This window comes from Perognathus longimembris, chromosome 2, assembly GCF_023159225.1.
Source record: "Perognathus longimembris pacificus isolate PPM17 chromosome 2, ASM2315922v1, whole genome shotgun sequence".
Classification (NCBI taxonomy): domain Eukaryota; kingdom Metazoa; phylum Chordata; class Mammalia; order Rodentia; family Heteromyidae; genus Perognathus; species Perognathus longimembris.
Window position 1 is genome coordinate 146,499,985 of NC_063162.1, and position 24,965 is coordinate 146,524,949.

At 37.8% G+C, this 24,965-nt stretch overlaps 1 protein-coding gene across 2 annotated transcripts in view; it reads right to left on the minus strand.

The window, feature by feature from the left end:
• Tpk1 (thiamin pyrophosphokinase 1) overlaps positions 1-24,965 on the minus strand; it is a 240,713-nt gene that overhangs the window by 149,134 nt on the left and 66,614 nt on the right. For both annotated transcript variants that reach the window (XM_048340405.1, XM_048340406.1), the window contains one exon: positions 14,515-14,584. In XM_048340405.1, coding sequence (XP_048196362.1) covers positions 14,515-14,584 — 70 coding nt within the window. The remainder of the gene's footprint in view (positions 1-14,514; positions 14,585-24,965) is intronic.

Sequence of the window (24,965 nt, forward strand, 5' to 3'; positions counted from 1 at the left end):
CACAGCCCTTTCTCATGGAGGAAATTCACTATGAAAGCCCTATTACTGCTAATAGGAATACGAAGACCACACTATTAAGCAAAAATGGTCCTTCCTCTGACTGATTGAATGCTAAGACGACAGTAACAGGTGTTTTTCTTGCTCATAAGTCATGGAACTGCTCTCCAGTCACTAATAACCAACTAATGTACAGAGGAGCGGGAGAAAATTGAGTACACACTAGAGGCCGCTAGTGATAAAGAAGTGAATTCTGCATGAGTGAAAGAAAACGGCATCACAGCTTCTCCTCTGAAGCTGCCTATCTAAAAACTTGCCTGAATAATTTTTAATAAAAGAGTTAAACACAGGAACATTGCACCTTCAAAAAAAATGAAGAAATTTTGTAAAAATATATTATGCTCATATTATCACCAATTGTGTTACTTAGTTTTGAACCCAGGGCCTCAGATCCTTGCACTTAAGAGACAAGTCTTCAACCACATGAACTATAATCTACCCAGAAATGATGTTATCTCCTATATGGGTACAGTCCGATTACTGTATTTTTTTAAAAGCAAAGCTTTGCCTTAAAGTCATAAAACCCTATATATTACGAATTGGAAAATATTTTAATTCTCTTAATTTCCACAAGGTACTTAGGTGTACAATGTAAGCTTGACTTAATAACATTTTTTTCTTTAAGAGAACTTTTTCTAAGTAGTAAAAAAAATGTGTGTATATGTATATATATATGTATATGTTATACACAACACTTTGGTTTGAGAGGAATGTTATTAAATGTCTCAAAATGCACAAGAGTTATCTTTCTCACTTATGTGCAAGAGAGGTGACCATTACTGTCATTGAGATAGTGAAGAATTGGAAACATTTCCTAACTAAGGCATTTTATATGATAAGGTAGTAGTATTAAGCCTTGCCGGGGGGGGGGGAGGGGAGGGAAGAAAGGAGGGAGAGAGGGAGGGAGGGAGGGGGAAGGGAGGGGGGGGCTTACCAGTTTGGGAGCATGGAGATATAGCACGGGTAGCCAATGATGGTATATGTGAATATGTGTGGAAATCTCCTTGGTTTCTATTTGTACTGGGCTGCTTCTGCCAATGTGTGCAGAAACTACACTGGTCTGAGCTGGAAGGGAGCCATATCCCCTCTAGAAGCAACTACAACCACTAGGAACAAGGACACCAGCAGATATTCCCTTAGACTCTCAGTTCAGTTAGAGATATGATGCTATCCAAGAAAGCAGGGCAGGGGGGGTACTTCGTCCCACCTAGTGCTGGTTCGTTCACCTATGTGCTAGCTTCACTCATCCTCGGAATAGAGTCACAGCTTCCAGAGAAGCCAGACCTACAGCTATGACTGTATTCTCCAGTCATCCCATTTATCACAGCAGTTACAGTATTTTGCTATCACTTGACAGTTCATTCCCTACAATCCAGAACACAAAATGATGTAAACAAAATAAAGGAGATATCCTAACAACATTAAAAGAATTGCTTTCAGTCTCAGATTCTCTTCTTGATACAAATAATCTAGTTTTTCTTCAAAAATGATTCAACACATAGCAATCCAATTGCAGTGCTGGGAATAAGAGGTAAAATTTCAGAGACATTCAAGCCTTCCTGGGGTTTTCAGGCTAGTGGAAACATGTGACAACATGACTCCAGTGTGTTTTGATAAATGTTGATAATGGGGATGTTGGATAAGGATATACTGGAAAAGCAGCTCACAGACAAATGGAGTAAAGAGAGTCTGATAGTAACAACATAAATCCAAGTACCACATGTCCTCATTTCATTTAGGGTTTTTCAGCTACTGGCTTAACTGGATGTGTGGGAAAATTATCTTTGCAAAGGAGAACCGCCTAACATGGGTGATGATGTTCACCCATTATTATGTATGATCTATTAGTTATCACCTGGTCATGGCTTCTAGGATTGGTCTCAAAAATGAATGAAATATAAACAAGGCACTTAGCCTGAACAAGTTGAAGTGCCCACAGAAACTTTTAGGTGGCATCATTATGGCAAAGGGTTGCTTAATGAAGTTTTTTCTAACTTGGCTCTGTGGAAATTGCTAGTTGTGAGGAGAGATACACATGGGCTGAGTTTTGAAAGTCAAGGTTACAGTATACTACACTGGAAGAAACCAGAGACAGCCTTTACAAACAGTGTGATATACAAACAAGTATCTCGGGAGGCTGCTGGAACACATTCCCAGACAGTTCAAGGGGCATTGCCATGGTTACAATACTGGAAGTGAAGCGATGGGATCTCACCAGCATCGTGGCCATGTGGTGGATGATAGGGTATTGGTTTTAACTGGAAGCATCCCGTCTTTCTGGTGGAGGCAGGGAAGTCCCGCCTCCCAGGTGATGGGCCTGCCTGAATTCCTAGAGGCAGGGGACTTGGGCAATAGGTTATTGGACCTGCCAGTCTTGGGTCATGAACTCTCAAGGTCCTGGTGACCCTGCCCCCTGATCTGACCCTTTTTAGGCCAGCTCAGGTACAGGGATGCCGTGCCCCGTGTCTCCTGTCTGCTTGTGTCCTGTCTCTTGGCTCTCCTCGGGTTAACATGGCCGTCCCACTTCAGCTCCCCATTAGAGCTGATCTGGTTTGTTGGTGTTGTTTTCCCGCTCTTTCTGTTCTCTCCAGCTCTCATGGCTCAGTTTTCTAGGAGTGTTAAGTGTATTCATGGGGTGGCAGATCTTCGGGACAAGAGTCCACCTGGGGTCGCTTGCCTTCTAATAAAGACTCCTGATTCCACTTCTGTTTCTCCACTTCTGGCTTCTCTGTTTTCTTGCCATATAATAATAAAAAGGGACAAGTAGGAAATGAGTGTGTCGGTTGCATAAAGCCCTCCATGGCTCCTTTAGACCCCAATAACTCAGTCCACATGTCAAATGCCCTACTTGATAGCCAGCAGAAATGGATGTAAACTCATATTCAGGGTGAAACATAAGGTGCTTACTGCCCCAAACCCTGTGGAATGTAGGGGGAAAAAATCACCTTCTTTAGGTCAAAGCAAGAATTTCTCACTTCCCAACCAATGCACCCAATGCTACCACAATTTTTACAGGAGCTAAACAACCTTGGTCCTTGTGCTTGGCAAGAGAAGAATTCAGGCAAGAATTCAGAAGAATTCTGACAGGAGAATTGGGAACGGTGATAGGAAAGTTTATTAGAAGAGAAATGAGGCAGAAAGAAAGCACATGGCATAAATTTGCCACTGGAAGACAGAACTTCAGCGTGGGTGGACCTTCTTGAACCTTCCTCAGGGTTACAGAGTTTGGCCTTGGGTTAAAGTGAGACTTTGAGTTCAGAAGATGGCTTTCTGATTAGTGGGTCACCTTTCTGTTTCCTGTAAGGTTATTATGCTAAAGGTTCACTGTCTCAGATTTACTGTCCGCTCCTTATTTCCTCATAATTTTTTCTACTTTCCTTCCGTCCACATTCTTTCATAGAAACTTGCTGCCATTTCATTGTTAGGCACCTTTGGTTTGTCAGCTTAAGCTACCATCTATAAGCTGTACAGGCCACAATTTCCTGAATGGCTGCTTTTAGTTCTATCCAACCCAACTCCAATTCTAAGTTTAGAAAATATTTGATACTTAAAAAAATTAAATTGACTCATTAAGAATATTTGGACAAGTAATGTGTAATAGTTCACTAAAGAATAAACCAGGTTAATCAGTAGGTATTTGTGTTGGAAGATTTGGACTGTAGCCTTCCAGTGATTTCAATATACCCTGTACATTGTTTTTATTAGATACAGAGCACTAGGAATTGTTTCTCCTGCTCTCATTATCCTTCTCCTATTTGTGTTTTGGAAGCTGTTATACACATAAATATAGGCACAAGGATGTTATCAGGATGGTAAAGTATTCCATTATTGCAATCTAAATCCTACTTCATAGCTAAGATTCTTGAATTATTCTTCATTTACATGACCAAGAAGGTAAACTGAAATCTTTAAGGAAAACAGTTCAAGCAACTGTCACAGAGTCATTGCCATTTGGGTACTTTCCAATAAAATTTATTAACTAGCCTTTGCTTAAGTGGAGTTATAGCTGTCAAATTTTTTTTTGTCTCCTAACAATGGGAAGACAAGGCTGGCTTAGTTGCATTCCCATCAACTGCTCAAATTCTGCATTCTATAATGATGTGTCAACAAACAATCCATGCCACTTGGTTCAGAGTTGGGGTTACTTTCCTGGCTTGTGGTCCAAAGATACAAACCCCTGATTTTAATGACAAGAAAAGCATGCAGGAAGCATGTGAATGAATGTATGTCAATGAGCAGACATCTGTGTGTGCTCACATATATATGAAAAACAGACAGGAACTCACTACTAAAAACAAAGCATTGGATTTGAGGTAGTAAGTGACTCTTCCAAAGGAATACTTCTTCGCTCAATGATCCAATAATCTTTTTAAAGTACAAAAATACATCATTAAAAATATGAGCTCTTATACTGTATTAAGAAGCACTAAAACAATCCAACTGTTTTGAAACATATAAAATTAAAAGAGCCACGTTACTCAAAACTTCTGACAAATGATCTCAGTTTTTCTTGCAAAATCACTGAAAGGTAATTTATTTTTGAAGACTCCATCCACAGAACAGGAAGGGGAAAGGGTCTGTCAGAAACATACTTTATGGAATAGAATAGCCATATAAAACAATGCCTCTGATTAAATTTGGTTGTAAACTGACTTCCTGCAGCTGCTAAAAATGATCTCGCTCTCAAAATTTATTTGGCATTCATACATGTTCTGACAAACATAGCACTTTCCCATATACATCCTTCCTCTTCTAAGACCCCTGGTGATCTATAGCTATGCATGGCTAACTTTGAGATCTCTGATTTATATCAGTTGATAACGAACAGACCAAAATATATGACTAAACTAACCCAATCAATAATTCCAGATAAATGTGCCTTCACAATTTGTTGCGTAAGGTTCTTTAATACCAAGATGATTGTAAATTCTTTTTTAAATGTGTTAATCATTTTTTACCTTCCATCATTTTGATTCAAAGATCCAAAAATGTTGACCTGCTTAAAGAACTTAGTAATTTGATTGCAAAAATACTTTTTAATAGAGACTTGCCAAAGCAAGTGCCTAATCCTAAGGCTAGGCTTACAAAAAGCAAGCTGAATCAATGACATTTGATTTTGCTAAACCAAATCTGTTACATGTATCCTACATTCATGGAAGAATATTGAAATTAAATTGACTATACTCGAAAAAGCTTGAAGTTAATGAAACAAATCCAAATAGTAAGAAAACTAGTCACAAGGTAACTGAAATAAAGTAGCACATATAGTAGAGATATATTTGAGGTTATTGAGATCACAATCTATGCTGAGATACTTGATACCAACGTATTCTATGACAATTTGTTATTTTACTGAAAAAGTACAGCAGGACAAGGGTCAAACATGATAGCACTTAATAATAATACCACCTACCTGGGAGGAGGAAACTGGGAAGATTAAAGAACATTAAATTTTAATCCAGACAAAGTAAATGAAAATTAAATCCAGACAGAATATTAGCTAGAACTCCCATCTCAACAAATATGTGAGGCATGGTAGTGAGTACCTATAAATTCTGCCACACACCGGTAGGAAGACTGGGTTTCAAGGCTAGCCCTGGGGAAAGCACGAGGCTCTATCTGAAAAATAGATACATCAAAATCAACCCAAAAGATGGGGATGTTGAAGCTGTAATGTGGTACAATATCTGCCTAGCAATTATGAGTCACCAGTTGCACATACCTACACACACACATACATACACATACACAGACAGCCTCTCACACTTAGCATTGAGGTTCCCAGTACATGTGTTCTCAAGATACCAAAGGGTTTGAAAGAAAGTATCTTAGTTTTCAAAACACTTGTTTTGACAGAATTAAAAAAAACAGTCTCAGGCAATCTGGAAATAAGAGGAATGTATATTACAAGTGGTTTCAGGCTAAAATGTATAATGAACTTGGATATAATTTATATCTGGTCTATACATACTAATAAGATACATAATTATCAAACCTTTTTTAAAATATCTAGTCACTTCCAATAGCTTGTATAATATCTTTGGAAGTCCCTGGATGAAATAGCTTAGACTTAGTGACATCTCTGGTAAGATATGAATGAATAATCATTAACTCAATAAATTCCACTCATTAGTGTACTAGATAGTACAAGGCATATAAATATGATTAATTATGATAGCTGTCTTCCAGGAGTTCACCAAATCTTGAAGGATAAAACACACATCCACACATAGCTAAATCACAAGATAAAATGAGAAAGTAAATAACTACAAAGCATTATGTAAATTTAAAGGGCACTAGATCACTCTAAATTTATAATTTAGTAAAGGATATAAGTCTTCACAACTCTAAATCAATGTAAAATGTGACCCTAACATTGTGATTTAAAAGTAATATTACACTGTAAGAGATTTCTCAAGTCCAGGATGCTGGAAGGAAAGGGGTGCATTCACAGAGCTCACCACATTAGCAGACCACAGGTGCACAAATAGCATTGCTGCAAGAAATGCTGTACATTCCATTAAAGCCACCTGAGATCTGTACAGCAGTCATTGCTCAGAAGAGCCAATCTATCAGAGCTGAACATGGGCAGTGCCAATGTGCACAAGGTCTGTCATAAGAAAAGGCCCAGGCCAAGGCAGAGAGAATAGCTGTTCTGATTGACTAGAACAGAAGGGGGAAAGTTAGGCATGCCTTAAATGATATTTTTAAATGTGGAAGTACTGTATTTAAATTTTATTTGATCCAAGAAAAAAAATTATCCTTTTTAACCTAAAAGACACACACACACACACACACACACACCTACTTCACACACTATAGGCCTAACCTCTTATCTATCATCAGGATTTTCTGAGTATTTTCTAATACTTCCATTCTGATTTACTTGTACATTCTCCAGAAATACTTTGTAATAGAATCTATCACACTGAGATAGAATTTTGAATGTTTTCTATTTTCTTCTACCCAGTAGATTTCTTTACTATGCGAGCTATGTTTTATTTATATATTCACAGTAATATTTTATTTATTCACAGTAATTTATATATTCACTAATTCCATTAAGTAAGCTGTCTAATAATAAAAGGCATTCATTAGTGCAAAAGTGAAAATTAGGTAAACGTTGCATTCTTATTCCTGTCCTTGGACATTTCTGCAGATCATTCCAAAGTCTGGATTTTGTTTTGTGTTATTTTTTTTTAAGTTTAGCTCAACTTTAAAACAGACTATCATTTACAGAAGTCGTAAATTTGCATTTTAAATAATCATGATGACCAAGCAGGTAGCAGTGGCTCAGGCCTGTAACCTCAGCTATTCAGGAGGTGAGATCTGAGGATCATGGTTAAAAGCTAGCCAGGGCAAACAGTACAAGTAATGTATCCAATGCCTAACGTATTAAACTGTAACCTCTCTGTACATCAGTTTGATAATAAAAATTTTTTAAAAAAAAGCTAGCCAGGGTAGGAAAGCATCTTAGACTCTTATGTCCAATTAACCACCAAAAAGCCAGAAGTGAATTTGTGGCTCAAGTGACAGAGTGCTAGCCTTCTGCAAGTACTCCAATACTGGTACCAAAAGAAAAAACAATTACAGCCAGGTACCTGTCATCCTAGCTACTCAGGAGGCAGCGATCTGAAAATTGTGGTTCGAAGCCAGCACAGGCAGGAGAGTCTGTGAGTCTAATATCTCCAATAAATTACTCAAAAAAGCTGGAAGTAGAGATTTGGTTCAAGTGGTAGAGCAATAGCCTTGAGCAAAAGAAGCTCAAGGACAGTGCCCAGGCCCAGAGTTCAAGCCTCAGGAATTACAAAAAGAAAAAAAAATTACAATGATCAAAATAAGCTATCTTTACCATTCTGTATGTTTGGAATGTGTTCCATACAGTGTTTGGAATGGGTTACTAGTTTTATGGTTTGTCTTTGCTTTGGTATGATTTTAACACTCTTGGACTTAACTATCTTTTTTCTGTATTTACCAATCACTGTGGTGATAATAAGCCTCACATTAGTCTAATGTTCAGACTCAGATTTCTATGAATGCCTACATTTATGTACTTCGAGTTCAACATGTAACTACTCTACTACAAAAGTTCAAAAGAGAGCAAAGGTTTCCAGTAAAGAAGTGAGGTAGTGTTTAGCTTTGGGGGAGATGGTGATGGTGGGGTCCTAAGCATGGCTTCTGCAGGGCTGACCTCCAATAGTACCTAAGGCTGCAAGTTCTTTAAGACAATCCACTGAAGTGGAAGTAGGACTTACTGTGTGATGGGACACGAGCAATACTGGCTTCCCTGTCATTATTTGTCAAATAACAATAACCATCTCTCAGTATTCTTTTAAAGTGGATAATTTACATATGCCCAACTGAATACCGTGGTGTGGAAATCATCACTACACAAATCAACCTTCAGTGCCTCCTGGTGAAGGCTGGGAACAATCTCCCTCACGGCCTCCTACCAGACTCTCCTGCCCTGCTGCTTCCCTTGCATCTTTGCTGATCTTCTCAGCAGCCTGTGAGTGTTCTAATCAACCGGGCAGGATTCTTGTTTGCTAGTCCTAGACATGGCCAGTGGTGAGTTTGACCTTCTTGAGAGAAGTTAGAAGAACGTTATGAGAGCATCCAAGGCCTTTATATCACAGGCTAATGGGGAGGATACACATCAGTTTCTGTCAGTACAGAAGGAGCTGTAGAACCCAGGGTGGTGGCCCATAAACCTGACAGCCACCTTAGTGCTCCACACTGGCTGTGAGCAAGACATTCCATTAGCAGTTCAAGAGAGAGTGAAGAGTGAAGTCCCCTGCTCTGTATTTTCCTGACCTGGTCTTCACCCTGCCTCAGGTTGATGTACAGATTGAATACATACCACCTGGAGCCCGACAGCTCTCAGAGTAGAGGTAAACTATCAAAACTGTGAACAGCTAATTCTAATCCTATGGGGAGAGGTGATAGAATAACCAGATATCCATTTATTAACCAACATGTACATCTATTTCCTACACGGTTTTCTAAGAAAAAGGCAGCTTTCATTTATCGAACTTATATTTATTTGAACAAATGTCTAGAGAAAACTGAGTCACATTTTCTACAATTCAAGGGGTAGTAACAACAGGGGGACTCAAAGCAGCTCTTTGAAGCTTAGAAGGAAATACTAGGCAATAGAATATTCTCTTTCTTTTTCTTCTTCCCCAATATATGTTTTATTGTCATTTATTGTTTTTAAAATGAGAAAACAGGGCTTTTAGTCAAAGTACAACCTGATACATGAAAGTGAGTAGCTTTCAGAATTAAGGCAGACAAACCTTTATGACATTAGAATGGCCTTAAGAACGTTATAGTAAGTGAAATTAGTCAGACATAAAAAGATAATCCCTGTGTGAGTCTACTGACAAGAAGTATGTAAAGTGGTTAAACAGTTAAACTCAGGTTGGAGAACAACATTCCCCAGAAACTAAAAAAGGTAGATAACAAGAACTTCCTAATTAAAGGATAGAGTTTTGGCTAAACAAGAGAATAAGCTCTAGAGACTTGCTGCACAATACCATTCTTGTAGGGAATGATAATGTATGGGATGCTTAAAAATGTATTAAAAGGGTAGAGTGAGGGCTGGGAATATGGCCTAGTGGCAAGAGCGCTTGCCTCCTACACATGAAGCTCTCTCAATTCCCCAGCACCACATATATGGAAAACGGCCAGAAGGGGCGCTGTGGCTCAGGTGGCAGAGTGCTAGCCTTGAGCCAGGAAGAAGCCAGGGATGGTGCTCAGGCCCTGAGTCCAAGGCCTAGGACTGGCCAAAAAAAAAAAAAAAAAAGGTAGACTGAGTACTTTTTAAAATAAAGATGGTGTGGATATGTTTAATGCATCTATTACCGAATGAAGACAGAAGCTATGATGCATTTTATGGACAAAATTAAGGCTTTAGTTATAAAATTATTGAATAAAAATAGTATTTACAGATCAAGACATTTAAAGGGTCAACAAATACATCTAATATGGCTCAACATTATAAATCATGAGGGAAATGCAAATTAACATTAGCAGATTCCAGTTGCACTCATTAAATGACTAAAATATAAAAGTATTTTTTTAAATAACATATATGGGTGAACTTAGGAAGCAATAGGGACACTGCTGTCTGGAATGAAAAATGCATGACCATTAGGAAAGATGAATTATCAGTTTTCAGAAAGCTAAATATATATTTACTATATGACCTATAAACTTCACTCTTTGCTACCTATCAAAGATAAATTAAGCTGGGAATATGGCCTAGTGGCAAGAGAGCTCGCCTGGTATACATGAAGCCCTGGGTTCAATTTTCCAGCACCACATATCTAGAAAATGGCCAGAAGTGGCGCTGTGGCTCAAGTGGCAGAGTGCTAGCCTTGAGCAAAAAGAAGGCAGGGATGGTACTCAGGCCCTGAGTCCAAGCCCCAGAAATGGCAAAAAAAAAAAACAACAACAACAACAACAAACAAAAAAGATAAATTAAAACATGTTCCAGGAAAACTACACAAATACCCATCAGGTAGATGAACAAATGATCTATAGTTTATTTACACTATTACTTAGACTATCACTATAAAAATCACTACCAGTACACAAACAAGACTCATAAACATATGCCATAAACAAAGTAAACACACTATATAATTTCTTTGGTATGAACTACGTATGAAAACAAAGTAAACCAATGTATGGATGTAGCTGGGCATTGGTGGCTCAAGCCTGTAATCCTAGCTACCGGGGAGGCTGAGGATCAGGGTTTGAAACGAGGCTGGGGAGGAAAGTCTTATCTCCAATTAACCAGCAAAAAAATGGAAGTGGAACAGTGGCTCAAAGTGGTAGAGCACTAGCCTTGGGTAAAACATCACAGGGACAGTGCCCAGGCTGTGAGTTTAAGCCCATAAGTGACCAAAAAATAAAAAGTGTGTGACGTAAACTGGAAGCTGAGGGATAAGAAATCAGCTGGCAGAGATTATGGTTTTATTAAATTATTGTAACTTTTGGGTTTGTTTTTTTTTTTGACAGTCATGGGGCTTGAACTCTAGGCCTGGGTGCTGTCGCTGAGCTCTTCAGCTCAAGGCTAGCTAGCACTCTACCACTAGAGCCACCACGGCACTTCCTGTTTTCTAGTGGTTAACTGGAGATAAGAGTCTCACAGACTTTCCTGCCTGGGCTGGCTTTGAACTGTAATCCTCAGATCTCAGCCTCCTGAATAGCTAAGATTACAGGTGTGAGCCACCAGTACCTGGCTACTGCAACTTTTAAAAAGGAATACAAGATATAACCTAGAGAGGTTTTCACTAGCCAAAGATGGGACACTTTGTCCATTAGAATAATAACACTTGAAATAGACTGAAACTCATATGTATATGCTAAGAGTTTGTGTCTGAAAAAAAGCTATTTGCCTTTCCAGGTCAAAGTGGGTAACAAGAGGTAAATTAAACCTCTCCTTCCTAAGCTGTATTTCCAATGTCCAATTTTTTTTTGTTTTCTTTATTTATTTTTTGCCAGTCCTGGGTCTTGAACTCAGGGCCTGAGCACTATCCCTGCCTTCTTTTTGCTCAAGGCTAGCACTCTACCACTTGAGACACAGCGCCACTTCTGGCTTTTTCTACATATGTGGTGCTGAGGAATCGAACCCAAGGCTTCATGTATACAAGGCAAAGACTCTACCACTAGGCCATATTCCCAGCCCCTCCAATGTCTAATTTTAGACTTCCTGAGCTTCAGAGCATGCAGACACTGTATGTGTAGTGTGCCCAGTCCTGGGATTGCCCTTTGAACCCTTTGACACTCCCCGAGGCATCTTTACGGCACCTAACTCAGGTGACTGTTCCACTCTTACCTCCAGACACCTCCTCTTCAGCCTCCGCTCCTACTCCTTTATTACTCCTTCCCCTGCTGCACAGACTTGGTGCCTTTGGGGGAGGCTGCAGCTGACAGCCCCACCCACAGCCCTGCGTCTTCTTCCCCCAGGAGCTTTGGTGGCCCCTCCTTCCCCATTTCCAAATTCCTTTCCTTTGCATCTGTGAAGGGAAGCAGTAGAGGCAGAGGGCAGTCAAGGCCCAAACTTGCTGCCTCCTGGGTCCTGTGCAGGCTCCCCCTGGCTTCTGCTTCATGAGAAACAGGCCTAGTCCTGAACATCTGGAAGGATCGAGATGCAGCAAGAGGAGGGACCTGCTCCCTTCCCAGGCCGAGGATGGGGAAGATCCCTCCAATGATCGCCCCTCAGCTCCACCCCTCCGCAGACCCGTTCTGGTGTCCACATCCGACCTTCTTCCTTCCTGTCCAAATACCCGAGTACTGCACGCTGTCTTCCACTGGAGAAGAGTTCTTTAAACACCCATGTTTAGTTGTGTAATTTTAGGGCTTTCCTTTTTCCATAGGGATGTTAAAAAAAATGAATGAGAACAAAGGAAATACTAGGCCACAAACGAAGCAGGCCTTTTAAAACTCATAAATATTTTTTTTTTCCTTTTCCATTGTGAAGCCCTGCTGTTAAAAATACAATTAAAAGGAATTATGTGTAGTCACCTGTATCCAATTAGTTTTACTGGTTAGGGCTTGGGTTTAATGAGATTTATTCTCAGAATTAAACTCCCCTAGGAGGCAGTTAGTTCCACTCATCTCCCTGTTAGAGACTCTACCTTGACCCCAGCTACCATGTCCCAAGGCACTGCAGAATCACTGACACAATCAGAAGATCAAGGAAAAGTACGTTGTTTCCTTGAACTTTATCTTATAGAGACAAAAATTCCGTTAAGCGAATCAGTGTTTTACCAAGGTTTTTATATGATCACTTATAAATGTGTTTGAAATTAAAAAGCCCCCCCCCTTTTTTTTTAAAGCTTGTCCTGAATCCTGAACTCAAAGCCTGGGCAGTATCCTTGAGGTTTTCTGCACAAGGCTAGTGCTATACAATTTCAGCCAAAGCTCTAATTCCTGCTTTTTGGTAGTTAACTGGCTTTGAATCACAATCCTCAGATCTCATCTTCTAAGTAGCTAGGATTATAGTTGTAAGCCACTGGCTACCTGGCTGGTTCAGGGGTAGACCACCTGCCTACCAGCACAAAGCTCCGAGTTCAAATTCTAATACTGCCAAACAAAAAAAATCAATATAAGAATCTACATTTTTCCCCCCACAGGTATTTTAAGTGGATCAGTTAGGGAGAAGTGGGTTAAAATAACATTTCATGATTTGAAGTATGCTTATATAAAATATGCATATATTTCACTTATAAGAAATAGTAATCAACAGTAGACTGTCTGCCAGCAAGCAGGCTGGAGATGGAACTTGCAGTGCCTAATGCACACTATGGCCTCCTGGGCGTTATGTAGGCATCTTAACTACATACACCCAAGGCATTTTTCACAACATACGCTCATATCCTTTTTCACATCATACAAGTCATGTCTTAGAGAATATTGTTAGGTGAATTTGCAAAGTTACAAAATAAAAGAGCAAAAAAAAAAAAAAAGGTTGTGAATTTAAATAGCTTCCCAGGCTGTCACTATTACAGTGCTTTTGATAACATACTCATTTCCCAGGCATTAGCACGTCTGATCTCAAGGGAAACACACCCTGCTCCCAGGAAGCAAGTCACTGCGTTCAAAAAGCAGCTTGGGTATTAGCAACCCTAAGTTAAACCTGTTGAGGCCACAAAGAAAAATGCACCATTTCAAAATACTTATATCTAGGGTAAGTTACATGATAATGTTTTGACTTAAGATTTTTGCAGCAAGTAGGTGATTTCTTAAAAGAGAAAATATTTCCACATATTTAATAATGCATGTGACAAGGTGGAACGGTATTTTATAATTAGTCTACTTACAGTGCCCTACAAATGTTGGCACTTGCAAAGGGATGAGACTACAAATATAATCCCACTGAATGAGATTTAGAATCTGCTTTCCCCAAACCCATTCTCTCATCTCTAGTCTCTCATGAGAGGATCCACATAGCCAGGCTGTAAAGAGAGCAAATCATTCAGAAAGAAACTATCTCTGAAGTAATTAAGTTTGGGTAAATTACACAGAGCTTTACTCAACACTAATATAAAATCCCACATCTTCAACAGAACATATATTTCTTTTATATGAGACCAGACTTTACTCACTTAAAAGTGTCTGAATAACAACTCAAATTACCATTTGAAGTTTTATTGCATCCAATGTTCAAAGTCCTTGCAAATATCAATATTTGATAATGCTATTTACTGAAGCTTCGAAATAGGAGAATAAGAGGTTTCAGAGTAAGAATAGATGTAACTAATTCTACTAAGAGATTCCAATTAAAGGAAGAATTAATGCAACATGGTTCAACAACTCACTCCCTCTCACATTTTTTGTTTAAGAGTCGGATGGAAAATTTACAGTTTTCATTTAGTAAGAAGACAATAAAACAAAAGAAGTGCACTGATTAGTGGTGCTATAGCTCGTGGCTAAATGAAAACGTACCTCTCTCTCTCGCCTTCAGTGAGATCATACAAGCGGTTGGCACCTCCATCGGCACAGGCTCTTAGAAGAGCTTTGAATAAAAAGAACACAAATCATTTCAATAAGGAAGTCCAGAAGAGTATCCTGCAAATATCAGAAGGCAGTCTCTCAGAAATGAGAACAGTCAAGCCCACCTTGCTGGATCCTGACATACTCAGATGATATTCCTGCTAACAAGCTGATTCTACAGACCAGGAGACAGGAAGTCAGAAGTCTTGTACACTATGCTTATTTCCTTTGGGCATTGCTTCCGTTCCTCTGCATCAGTTCAGGAGGGCATGATGTAGGATGCAAACATGTCTTATAGTTCCTGAAAAGTGCATTTCTTCCTTCATACAAGGAAGTGGGCCTCAAGCCTATTTATTAAGTATAGTTACTACATTTCTCCTTCATAGTTTTTTACCTTTTTCTCATGGAGGTGGTGGTGGCACTCCGTTTTTTAAATTCTGATTTATGATTTAGTTACATCCATTTGTGATTATGACTTAAATCATGATTTCTGTGCAAGTAACAAAATCATTTAAATGACATGTTATCCATGTAAAAAGGTGTAAAGATGGTACAGAATGGTCTAAATGATGGGAATGCGGCCTTTCCACCTCATGTTTTGATCTCTTGCCTGACTGATTTTGCCTGGGGTTTGACACTTCTGATGACACATTCAGGAAGTTTCCTCAGTTCATGCCATGCTAGTTTGCTCTTGGTGCCACCTCTGTCACAGAAATGAAAATGTTCTTTATAGAAATGTTCAGTGTTCCTATTGTAGCATTAGCTCCAACCTTACACTATTAAGTGTAAAATAAACAAGTCATATAACTCTATGACAGTTAAACAGTTTCTTCCATTCGTTACAAAAAGGACTAGAAGCTGCAGTGATTAAAGTCCATTTCAAGAACTGACTGATACACTCAGAACTTACCTCTTCCAAAATGAAAACTAATGATATATGTAATTAAAATGGGGAAGAGGAAATCAAAGGGGTACTTTTCCTTATGTATTTTTATCTTAAGTACAGGTAGTTTGCAATTGTTGCCAAAACAAAAATCCCCAACTTCCAGAGTAGGCATTTTCTCCAAATGTAACCAACTCACCAGGGTCACAAAAGTTAGGAAAGCATTTGAAAAAGGAAGACAACCTTTTTCCAGAGATCTAACCACCTCCTGAAACTTACACTGATTTCCCCCCAAAAGTGCACTTAGGGAAACTTTTTTTTGTGAGTTATTACTATTGTTAGGCGGCAAAGGTACTTACTTCAACTTGTAAATATGGATTAATTACAAGATCATCAATATACTAATATACTGACTACTGATCTCCACGGGCACACTGGTATTTCCAGACAGCTGCAGAGAATCTAATTGTTCTGTATCTAATCTGGCCACTTTTAATATCATTGGTGTCTGAACTTAGCTGTGTTTTCTGAATCTGAAGATCTGTCTTTCTTCAATTCTGGATAATTCTTAGCTATCTTAGCTAACTCAATTGTTTCCTATCTCAAGGTCTCTCTACCCATCACTCTTTAGCAATGACACAGACAATCTCATTCTGCCATTCAAATGTCTCAAGTTATTTCATTTCTATTACTTCCTCTTTGTTCCTTTCTTTCTTCAACCCTACCTTTCAATTTATAGAGTCTCTCTTCAATTACATCTATTCATCCAACTAAAGCACTAAAGTACACAGGCTTACTGATTTTTTTGTAAAAACAAAAAATAAGAAGTACAACTTGGTTCTTTTTTCAGTCTCAAGGACTTCAGGGGACACTGCAGCTCATATATTCAATCTGTCCTTTAATTAAAAAATATATTTTTCCCTAATGTTTTGAGATCAGACTCTTTTTCTTCCTGGGGGAATTTTACATGGATTTTCACCTTTCACAGATCAAAGCCTCACTACTAACAACAAGGGTAAGTAAATGCCCCAGACACTAGTGGATTTCAAAGAAACAAACAACTCTTTCAAGCTACCTCTTCATTTTATGGCACTATAAAAGCATGACATATTTTGCAAATTTAAGAATGTTTATAATGCATTTAGCAGTGTTGCATTCATGTAGTATTATATTCATTCAGTATTTAGTTCCAAGTTTTTTGAAGTTTTAATAGCAGGAAGAATATTTTAAGGATATTTAAGGGACAATATAGGTAGAATCAAAAGCCTCCATTTACTAGTCCATAAACCTGTGATAGATGAGACTATTTTGTATGTTCATAATACATAAAAAATATAAAGGTGGAGTGGGAAAGTTATCTTCCTGTTTTGCTTGAACTTCATTATCTGTAAATGAGGATAATACTAACAATATAATAGGGTTATGCAACTATTATTGATTTATTAATTATATGTATTATTTATCAAATATTGGAAATAATGAACAATAAACAGAAGCCTTCTTCTGCTACTTTTGCTGAGGTAAAATGAAACATAAAATCTTGTGTTCTCAGTAAGAAAAGCTTAAGTTTCATTAAAAAATATAAAACAAAAATGAGAAGTTTTGTAAGAGGGATGACTGACTTTGCCAACAACCAACAACACATTGAAAGAGGTGGTACACAGGGTCAAATGATCTTACAAACATAAGAGAATACATCACATATTTCCTATGTATCAAAACTATAATCATACATATAAAATTAGCATAAAACAACAATCAGATTGATAAGACTAATTAATAGAGACAGATAGTAAACTCTCAGTAAATCCTCAGAGCATGAAAACAATTCTCTATATGCAAACTTAACAAGAATATGGGATACTCTCTTATAAAAACTGATTCACTGAAGTAATATAAAAACCTAAGAAATAGTAGATTTTAGTGGCTAACCACTAACAAATAGAATGACTTGCCAATATTTTGCACTTTATTGCTTAGCAAACATTAGTGGAATTAGCATTTAAATCTATGGAATACAAGGGTGTAACTCAGGGGTGGAAGGCTTGCTTAGCATAAATAAGTCATTGAACTCATCTCCAGACAGACAATATATAAAGTAAATATATGTGTGCATACATATACATATATATACCTATACATATACACATGTGTGTATGTATACACACATGCAAACCACATATATGCATACACATGTACACACATATCCACTTACATACACAAACACATTCACACATACATATACACACATGCAAACACACATATCATCAACCATTTACATCTACGACTTGCCAGATTCTAAAAAAAATTGGAAGATGATAACAAGGCAATATAGCAGTCCAGGCCTACATTTTGGTAGCAGAAGGAGAAGCAACCTGTAGACTATGATAAGTGCTGTAATAAAAGCACTGGAGACAATGGGCAGGCATGGGACAGAGGTGAATTTCAATGGAAACCTAGGCAAACTGCTTACTAATATATCCAGTTAAGGTACAGCCCTTGTTATAATAAAAAAAAAAACAACCTTCCCAATGCTTCTTTGTGATCTTATTTTTGTCCATCTTATCCTGCCTTAGACATTCTATTTTTTTTAATCCTACTGTGTTTTTTGTTGTTGTTGTTGGTCATGGGGCTTGAAGGTGAGGTCTAGGCACTGTCCCCGAGCTCTTTTGCTCAAGGCTAATGCTCTACCACTTTGAGCCACAGTGCCACTTCTCCTTGCATATTTCTAACAGCAATATTTAAATTTACATTTTAGAGAAATTTATATAAAAAAGAAAAACGTACAAATGAGAGCGACTCCATGTGCTCACATCTATGCTCATGCTATAAATTGCAAAGGAAGTAACACCATCACGATGACCTCTACAGACCATTCTCTTGTGTCCCGTACTACTTTTTACACTTTATTAACAATGTTTTCACCACTTTTTCAAGTACATACTGAAACTGGATTTAAAAGAAAATCTTCAAGCAACTATCATGTAATACAGACACAAGTTTACACAGCATTGTGTATATTGAACAATTATTGAATAATAATTATTGAATTGATATGTATACACACATATCCTCATTCTGTAGATGGGAAGACAATAGTAAGGGACAGTTTGGCAGATTTACAGAAATTTCAAGTTTGCTCTCCAATTCAAAAAAATCTAGGTAGACTACATAAATGACTGCCCAAATGTGTAAGGGAATAGGTACAAAGATGCTCTTTGTGACATCATGTATAATCATGCAGCAAACTCAAGAGGCTCAGATGATTAGTTGCCCTAATATGTCAGCAGCAAAAGAAGCAGTTCTTAGGCATATTAGTATATTATCTTACTTCTGATAGTTATATGTTTTAACTATGTATTTAAATATATATTATTACATTTTATTACACACTATTGCTTTAAAGTTTAACCCTTGGCCAAGTCTTCCTTAAATAACAAAAAAAAATGTATATGCATAGCCCATATATGAGAAAATCAAGATTATGGTAAAAGTTTTAAGTAACCAGTAGTCAGAATTGGTAAAAATGTGTCTTCGATGAAAAATGGGCACTGGTCTTATATACCTAAGGAAACTTTCTACAACTACCAAGAGATAAGAGGTATGGAGAACCCAGAATCCATGGATGCAACATCACTGTGCATCCCAAATAGGGAGTAATTAGAACAATTAAAATCCACTATTGGGAAATGACTAGACATCACTAATATGCTATCATTAGAGTTTCTGTTATATATATGCATATTCTACACATATGTAGATACAGACATAAGCCGAGGAGTGGTGGAATCTATCTAAACTATGGATCACTTCACAGTTATCATTACTGTGTTGAAACACAGCTGAACTCTGACAGCCCTTGTCAATAATACAATATGTATCATTATTCCTATAGTCACCAAGCACTTCAACTTCTTTTTCAAATTTTACTGTGATAAGAACACAAGATCTGATCTACCCTCTTAACTGCTCAAGTGCATAATGTAAATTTATTTACAGTAGGCACACCACTGCACAGTGAAAGTACTCATCAGGCATAAATTAAGTATTGATTATATTCATTAAACAATAACTCACCACTTCCCCTATGTCGTTCTCTATTTCTATGAGTCTGTATATTTGAGATGGGTCATGTACCTAGAATCATGAAGTAGTGGTTTTTCTGGGAATTTTTCATGTAATCTCTACGCTATTTTGTTTTGATATGTGTTTTGACCTACTTTCATAACGACAGTATTTCAACAATTTGGAACTGTACGCTGCTTAAAAATGACAAAGTTACCTAGAGATATTTTCTGGCTATATTAATATCCCCAAATATAAAGAAATGATGCCTAATGAGAAACATATTTTATATAATGATTCATTAGAGATTTTATTTGATGAACTACTATCCTTAAGAATAACTGGTGTTCATTACTGGTAGTTTTTAGATATTTCAGAAACAACATCTGTTTAAGATATTTTTGTTATCTAAAAGAAAGTTATGGAATTTTCTTTGGATGATAAACAAGGGAAAACATATAAGATGCCACCACATACACACTTTTTACATGCACAGAATTACACATGTGGCCTAGGAGTGTAGTTCAGTGGCAGAGCAATTGCCTAACATGTGGAAATCCTGGTTTGATCCCCAGCACAGCAAAAAAAAATAAAAAAAAAAATTCATGCTAATTTTGCTTCTGAGACAGAGAGTGAAGACAAGTCTGATTTTGTGCAGGAGTTCATTTTCTTCACAAGAATTCTACTCTGTGCTCTCAGGCAATAAATGCAAGTCCACATTTATATATAGGCTTCAATCTAGGCCATCACAGTCCTGCACCACCGATGGACTTTCAGAGACAGAGATGAGACCCGGATGAAGATGATGAGGACTGAAGAAGCTCGGTAGGTTCCTTTTCTGCCATACAACCTGAGAGGCTGGAAACGTGTAGCAATGGAACAGTACCATGGCATCCATGAGACTGGGGCCCGCAGAGGTTAGGCTGGAGACAAGAGAGGAGAGAGTTCCCACTGCAGCCCCTCAAGCTGGCCACAAGCTTTTTTTCAACAATGGGAGTGGCTAATCTATCTTTCTGGACTGATGCAACTTTGAGCTGGGGTCTCTGTCACTCTTACTAAAGAACTGTAATAAACACAATATTAATTTGTATATTGAAGACAGGAGTCCCCAAATCTACACTGGAGAAAGCCCCTAAGCAGAGCTATTCATCTATAATTGGTAGATACAATCAACAAAGAAGCCTGGGCTATGATCTAAACATCATTAAGTTCATGGGCATGCTTAGCAGTGAAGACCAAGTAAGTTTTCCCTTTCAAGACTTTATTTCATGTGGAAAAAAAAACTTTTATTCAGGCATTTCATGGGAATATATGCTGTCCTCGAGAGATAACAATAATTTACTTTGCTCGGGGGAATACTACAATGCATATGAAATTAATAGCAGTTTAGAGAAATCTTTCAAAGCTTTAGATTGAAAGTTTTATTTATAGTATGTTTATGTGCAATTACTAAGAAAGCTCACATTATTTGTAATATTCCACAGAAAGAGTGGAATACATTTTAAATTGTAGTCAAGTATACATCACACAATTATTCTTATTTCTAATGAAAACCAACCAGTATTTATATTGGGCATCTATATGCTCAGTGCTATTTATTGCTAGCCCTAATGGTCTGGTTCATGTCTTGTACTGACAATTTTTTTTATTACCTCTTAGTAAATATGTCTATTTAAATTCTATTATCCTTTCTCTCTGCCATCTGCTATCTCCTTCCTCCCCAGCAATGTATTATAGAGACAGAGTATACCATGTAGTCATCCTGGAATGTACTCATAAAGACTAAAATCAAACACCTCTTCAGCACTGAATTTCAGGCACTACTTCATTACAAAACATCTTAAGGAAAACGGGCAGGCATCAAACTGGCTATTCATCCTGAGAGGGCTTTGTAAAGTTTTCTAAAATGTGGGTAAAGCCCCAAATATATAAAATTGTTCATGTTTCTAAAAACAGAAGACTACCATGGTTTTGAATGTGTAAAGCTGGTATCTGCATGTCTATCCAAGTGCGAATTTTTGCACCAATTAATGTTGTCTGCATTTGGGCTCAGCAGGAATAGGCACCTTCCTGCAAGCTCTGCGATCAAAAGAAAACAACAACAAGAAAACAAATAACCCTGGAGTTGCATCCTTATTAATCAGCCAATTTTTAGCAAAGACTATACTCTTCAGGAGCAAAATGGCCAACATGAAAATCCCATCTCTAGTTAATAAATGTCACTGCTGATGCTGCTAGTATGCAGGGCTTTTCAAGCTGGCCTGTTTCACATTTGGGGTCTCAGAGCAAGAGGCCGTCTGGAGCTCTGCAGGGTAGTCAGCAGTGTCCCTGGTCTCTTTTCATTTTCCGTGCCAATGGCGCTTCTTCATTATGACAAACAAACCTACCTGGAAATGCCAAGTAGCTCCTGGCAGGCAAAAATCACTCCCAATTGAGAAGCAGCAGTCTCCATGCAGGACCGTGAAGGCCTCAGCAGGCTGCAGGTCCCACAGCACCAAGTGGAAAGGCAGATTGCTCATTACTGTTCTCTAAACTTCCCAAGTGAACAGCAAGTCTGTCTCCTAGACACCGCATTCTACCCAGCTACTATAGTCAAGTAAATTAACAAAGTAATCATGCCCTAGATAAATTGCCTTTGTATTTATCCCAGATGTGCACATTTAAACATATCCTCTATTTCAAACTTGCTGACTATTTGTTAAGACTTCTAATACAATCCGTGTGTATATTAGATAATATGCAGTACTCTGTGCATCCATTTTAGCAGGATCCCAAGGCAGTTTCTACTTGTCCACCTATTCTTTTGAGATCCTGTCATTGGCTGAGTATGATGAAATATATTGCAGCTCATTACTTGGGAAAGATATTAGAGATCACACGTGATGGCAAATTAGCAAGACCCCTTTCAACGAACAAGCCATGTGTGGTGGTATGTACCTGACCAGATATGGCAGTACAGTGTTACTTGTATCCAGAAGCTAGGGATACATGGATAAATAAGAGGATCATGGCTCAAGGCCAACTTTGGCAAAAGTATAATTGCCTAATCTCAAAATCAAGCCAGGCATTGTGGTACAGTCTATAATACCAGCTCTTTGGAAAGTAGAGATAAGACAGTGGTCAGCCCAAAAGCATGAGAAGCTGTATGAAGAATACTGTATAGCAAAAAGACCATGGTGTGGGTGAAAGGGTTCAACACTTACCTAACAAGTACCAGCCATTCAATACTGAGTCTGGCAAGAAAAAGTATATTTGTGTGTATTTATGTATATGAATATGTACATTTTATATATACATGTATATATGAATATATGATTTAAGAAGTGAGACCTTGTAGCTAATGTAGCTATTTCCTTTGTGAAATAACAAACAATAAAGCACAATAAAAGGTTATTTTCAGCAATTCAACTTTAATGGCAAATAATTAGAAACTTGTAAATAATTAAATACCTTTACAATCAGGTAATTCAAGAATTCCAAATATTATTGTCCTATATCTTGTCTAGGTTCTTTATCTCACTGAGCATAATCATAAGCTATTTTTTTCTTCCTGTGTAGGGGAAGATGAGTAGATCATGTGAGGGCTATAAATGGAAAGAAAGGGGATGAAGAGAGAACGGGTTCTTGAAAACCAAGAATAACTGAGTTCAGGTTAATAAGCAACAGCTTATTACCCAAATATTGCAGTGGACCTTCTGCAGGCAAAGAGCTACAGCTCCATGAAACAAAGAACAATTTAGTGCAAAGAGTTTTAAACAGTAAACAAGGGCTCTACTATCTGTTATACATACATCTCAGTTTGCAGAATGTGAAGAGTTTAGGGCATTTATGTGAGTTTAGAGTTTTCCTAATACTTAAACCAATCTTAAGCATTAAAATACAACTTTGTCAAGACATGGGAAAGTCTCTACTGTAAAGTAAGTTTAAAAGGCTATGTGCTTGGGGCTGGGGATATAGCCTAGTGGCAAGAGCGCCTGCCTCGGATACACGAGGCCCTAGGTTCGATTCCCCAGCACCACATATACAGAAAACGGCCAGAAGCGGCGCTGTGGCTCAAGTGGCAGAGTGCTAGCCTTGAGCGGGAAGAAGCCAGGAACAGTGCTCAGGCCCTGAGTCCAAGGCCCAGGACTGGCCAAAAAAAAAAAAAAAAAAAAAAAAGGCTATGTGCCTTAAAATTTAGTCAGAAAAGGTAAGTTAAGAGGTAGTCAAAAACACTGTGCAAGCTATAGCAGAGAGACTCAATATAAAAGGAAGTCTTTAAGGGTTTTCTCCTCAATTCTTCAAATGAAAAACTTTATACTCTAATTTATTCCATAAATATCATTCTTTACAAGACAGTGAGAAAAAATTATAGGTCAATATCCCTGATCAACAGAGATACAAAAATCCTCAGCAAAAAGCTAGCAAGCCAAATCCAACTGTATATTAAAGAATCTTTCCTTGATCAAATGGGACTTACCCCTGGATTACAATGGTAGTTCAACCTGTATAAATCTGTCAGTGTGGCATATCACATTAAAAAATAAATGATAAAAAGAGAGCATTTGGTGAAATTCGACATTTCATGAAAAAAAAAACCATCAACAAATTACACATTCAAGGAATGTATTTCAATACAACAAGAGCAAGAGTCCATAACTAGTATTATTTAAAATCAATGGTGAAACCTAATTTTTTTTTTCCTGATCAGGCCCAAAGCAAGGTATGGTGGGACAAATGTACAATCCCAGCCATTTCAAAGGTACAGATTGAGAGGATCAATCTCTTTGAGGACAGTGTGTGGAAAAAAGTTAGGAAGAACCTATGGCAATGATGAGTGGCGTGTGAAGGTACACAGACATGTAATTCCAGCTATGTGGAGATATAGGTAGGAGGATCCCAGTCTAAAATTAAGGTTAAAAAAAAAAAAAGCATGAGACCGTAAACAAAACACTAAAGCAAAATAAACAACAAGGTCTCTCCTTAGCAAACAAGAGATCCTGAATTCACACTCCACTACTCCCAAGGGAAGAAAAAACAAGCCAGGAGAAGATGTGCATGCCCCATCTAAACACTTCTCCTCAATACACTATTGGAATTCCTATCCAGAGGAATACGACAAGAAAATATTAAAATGTCTTCAATGAGGAAAGGACAAGGTGCAATTTTCTTCATTTGCTGATCTCTGTGTGTACACACAGAAACTTAATGTACAAGATAAGATATCAGAATTGAAAATCTAATTCAATAAAGTTTCAGGGTAGAGAATTAAGAACAAAAAATCAGTACCAGACATTTATTGATTAGTGAATGAATAAATGAATTTACTATTGGGAATTGAAACCAGGGTCTCATTCGGGCTCAACAAGTTCTATCACCTGTGTTTGACCCCAGTCCTTAGATATTTTTAAATATCACAGTCAGATTTATTCATTTCAGCATGCTGAGAAAAGTTTGCCTCTGTCCCTACTCCTGT